Source organism: Sprattus sprattus (assembly GCF_963457725.1).
Source record: "Sprattus sprattus genome assembly, contig: scaffold_48, whole genome shotgun sequence".
Classification (NCBI taxonomy): domain Eukaryota; kingdom Metazoa; phylum Chordata; class Actinopteri; order Clupeiformes; family Clupeidae; genus Sprattus; species Sprattus sprattus.
Genome location: NW_027666913.1, coordinates 199,561 through 203,534, shown reverse-complemented (window position 1 = coordinate 203,534; position 3,974 = coordinate 199,561). Strand labels below are relative to the sequence as shown.

General features: G+C 48.8%; 1 protein-coding gene across 1 annotated transcript in view; it reads left to right on the top strand.

Annotated features, from left to right (window-relative positions):
• Positions 1-3,974, top strand: part of LOC308382566 (SH2 domain-containing adapter protein F-like) — a gene marked incomplete at both ends in the record, with an annotated part of 98,936 nt that overhangs the window by 9,805 nt on the left and 85,157 nt on the right. Inside the window, 1 exon segment of the mRNA XM_080860964.1 lies at positions 2,055-2,160. Coding sequence (XP_080717090.1) covers positions 2,055-2,160 — 106 coding nt within the window.

Below are 3,974 nucleotides of genomic sequence, written 5' to 3'. Positions count from 1 at the left end.
CATCTTTAATGAACGGGGGTACATTTGAAAGTATAATTTTCTTAGAGGGGGTACTAAGTGGGAGGACTTGTGTGAGGGAATCATGGATTACTATCCCTTCCCAACTACCTCAATGGCTTTCTGAACCGTGCTTAGAAACAAAACCACCGCACCATTCATCCGTGAAGCAGACTTCACGTTCTCGTGCCCAATAATATTACCGATTGCCAGACTAATATCTTCCACGCTTGCAACACTTTCCACCTTTACCCCATGTTTTCTTGTTAATTTTTCGAACTCCATGCTTCCACCGGCCGCCATACTCCCAGCAAACGCCGGTTGCAGACTCCACGGGGAAACACACGTGTTATTTACTCCGCCAAACTACAAGTAGTTGTGAAACTAAGTGCCAATAAATTAAATCAATACACAAACACGCATATAAACAACAAACAAAGGGAGAAAAGATAGAAATAGAGCTTGTTCACTCACACTCAACACGCAGCTCACTCACGCACGTCCGTTCAGGTCGAGAGAGAGAGAGAGAGAGAGAGAGAGAGAGAGAGAGAGAGAGAGAGAGAGAGAGAGAGAGAGAGAGAGAGAGAGAGAGAGAGAGAGAGAGGAGAGAGAGAGAGGAGAGAGAGAGAGAGAGAGAGAGAGAGAGAGAGAGAGAGAGAGAGAGAGAGAGAGAGAGAGAGAGAGAGAGAGAGAGAGAGAGAGAGAGAGAGAGATTTAGGAGCAGCTGAGTTGAATCTCTGTTCCTGGTCGGGCTAAAACAGCAGCCGTCTCCTGGGTCCACTACATACATTCACTAGGTGTTGGAATGTGACTTTGTTAGTGTTACGATGTGTTAGCATGCTGTTGTGTCACCAGTTGTGTACATGTATGATGCTGCTTTTACCAGTTGTGTACATGCAAGATGCTGCTTTTACCACTTGTGTACATGCAAGATGCTGTCGTGTCAACGGTTGTTTTTATGCAAGATGCTGTTGTGTCACCAGTTACGTGTGAGTGGGAGGGCATATTTAGGAAGGGCTGAGTATAAATGTGTATGTCAGGTGGGGGTAGACGTGTAGTTTTTGTGTGTGTGTGTGTGTGTGTGTGTGTGTTGATGCGATGATGCTTGTGTCCCGTGCTACACTGTGTGTGTGATGATGCTTGTGTTCCGTGCTACACTGTTAGTGTGTGTGTGTGTGTGTGTGTGTGTGTCTGTGTGATGATGCGATGATGCTTGTGTCCCGTGCTACACTGTGTGTGTGTGTGTGATGATGCTTGTGTTCCGTGCTACACTGTTAGTGTGTGTGTGTGTGTGTGTGTGTGTGTGTGTGATGATGCGATGATGCTTGTGTCCCGTGCTACACTGTGTGTGTGTGTGTGATGATGCTTGTGTTCCGTGCTACACTGTTAGTGTGTGTGTGTGTGTGTGTGTGTGTGTGTGTGTTGATGCGATGATGCTTGTGTCCCGTGCTACACTGTGTGTGTGATGATGCTTGTGTTCCGTGCTACACTGTTAGTGTGTGTGTGTGTGTGTGTGTGTGTGTGTGTGTGTGTGTGTGTGTGTGTGTGTCTGTGTGATGATGCGATGATGCTTGTGTCCCGTGCTACACTGTGTGTGTGTGTGTGATGATGCTTGTGTTCCGTGTTACACTGTTAGTGTGTGTGTGTGTGTGTGTGTGTGTGTGTGTGTGTGTGTGTGTGTGTGTGTGTGTGTGTGTGATGATGCGATGATGCTTGTGTCCCGTGCTACACTGTGTGTGTGTGTGTGTGTGATGATGCTTGTGTTCCGTGCTACACTGTTAGTGTGTGTGTGTGTGTGTGTGTGTGTGTGTGTGTGTGTGTGTGTATGTGTGTGTGTGTGTGTGTGTGATGATGCTCGTGTTACGCGCTACACTGTGTGAAAATGAAGCTCAGTGCCAGTGCTTTGATCTCTGGGTTCTGACCTGTCCTGTCCTGTTCTCTGTTGTCTGTTCTTTGCTTTCTCTTTGTTCTCTTTGGTTCTGTCCTCTGTGATTCCTCAGTCTTCCTTCTCTTCGGTTCTGTTCTGTTCTGTTCTCTTGTCTTGGCTCATGAATCAGAGTGGGTCGGTGTCAGTTCTGCTTGCGTCCACGTTTTTGTGCCCCGGCGAGGAGCTGGCCCGGCCCCCGTGCACATTCCTCTTGAGCTACGCCGCAGCCAAACCACGTGGAGGATGACTGAGATCCTGCACAGACCGCAGAATGGAGGGATGAGATGGAGAGAGAGAGAGAGAGAGAGAGAGAGAGAGAGAGAGAGAGAGAGAGAGAGAGAGAGAGAGAGAGAGAGAGAGAGAGAGAGAGAGAGAGAGGAGAGAGAGAGAGAGAGAGAGAGAGAGAGAGAGAGAGAGAGAGAGAGAGAGAGAGAGAGAGAGAGAGAGAGAGAGAGGAGAGATGAGAGAGAGAGAGAGGAGAGAGAGAGAGAGAGATGAAATGAAAAGGACTGGGGTAAAAGAAAGAAAGAGAATAAGAGTGAGATTTTAAAAGAGAAAAAAAAAAAGTAGGCACGCACCCATGGACGTACACACACACACACACACACACACACACCCTCCTCTATTTCCATCCCTCTCCTTCCCTGTCATTCTCCCTCTGGCTCCTCTCTTGTTTACCTCCTCTCTGTGCAGTAATGATGGAGGCTCTGTGTGTGTGTGTGTGTGTGTGTGTGTGTGTGTGTCTGCTGTTGTCTGTGATCCAGCTCAAAATTCCCTCTTGATCAGCTCCAACTAGGCGTTTTGGCCAGGGAGCGGAGCCGAGCTGATCTGAGCACAGCGTTTGCAAGTTTCAATCTCGGTGACAGATTTAGTGTGGAGCGCAGCGATCGATCCTGATTCAGGTTGTCAGCTCAGCAGTCTCTGGCAGGCCTTCTCCACCGCTCCTAATAAATGTGTACATTTCTCATCCTGACAGCTCAACTCAGGCCTTCCGCCACTGGCCTAAATCAAGAGGGTGGTGTGTGTGTGTGTGGGGGTGTAGGGGGGGGGGGGGGGGGGGGGGCTGTGTGTGTGTGTGTGTGTGTGTGTGTGTGTGTGTGTGTGTGTGTGTGTGTGTGCTTGGGTGTGGATGGGTTTCAATGCTTCTGTGTTTACCCACATGTGTATGTGTAGATGTGTATATGTGGTTGTGTGTGTATATGTGTGTGTGTGCATTGTGTGTTCGCGTGTGTGATTGATTGAATGTCGAAATGATCCACTCACTGCGGATCTGAATAGCAGCCCAGGCTAATGATCTCTCCCTCCCCATCACGTCATCGTAATGAGGCATCTCAAAGCATCTGTACGACCTCACTGGTCCTCAGAGATCAGAGCACTTTGGCCCACTCCCAGCATCCCCCCCCCTCCCTGACGCGATTGGTCTGCTGGCCACACCACCTCATCTGTCAGGGTTTAGCAGGAAAGGATCCAATGGCAGACCAGATACAGTTGAACTCAGGCTTTATTTCCAAAAAGGTTAACGCACAGAAGCTCCAAGGCAGAAACTCACAGGGGATCAAAATAGGCAAGACTCGAAAAAACGGCAAAGAGACACAACAAGGAAGCAAGGCAGAGAAGGAATACATATAACAAAATCTCTCACCATGCTACTAGCAACTGGGAGCACACGACTTGGACTGGCGTTGAGTAACGACCCGACAAAGGACACAGGAAACACTGAACTTAAATAGCAGAGGGGACAGGTGAAACAAGTCAAACTAACAGGGTGATATTGGGAACAGGTGGGGGATGGAGACAGACAACAAGGGAGCACATGGCCACATACACAAACAGGAGGAAGCACATGGACAAGACACAGGAAGTAAACAATGGCACATGTACAAACCAAAACACAGGCAGCACAAGTAGAACTCGAGTTGGCAGCCTCTAGAGGCCCGGAGGTCCCAACTGGTGACACAGGGTGTCAAGTCGTGACATCATCAGCTCTGGAACAACACTGAAACCAAGGAATCCACCTCATCGTGTTTGAATGTGCGCAACCTTCTATGTC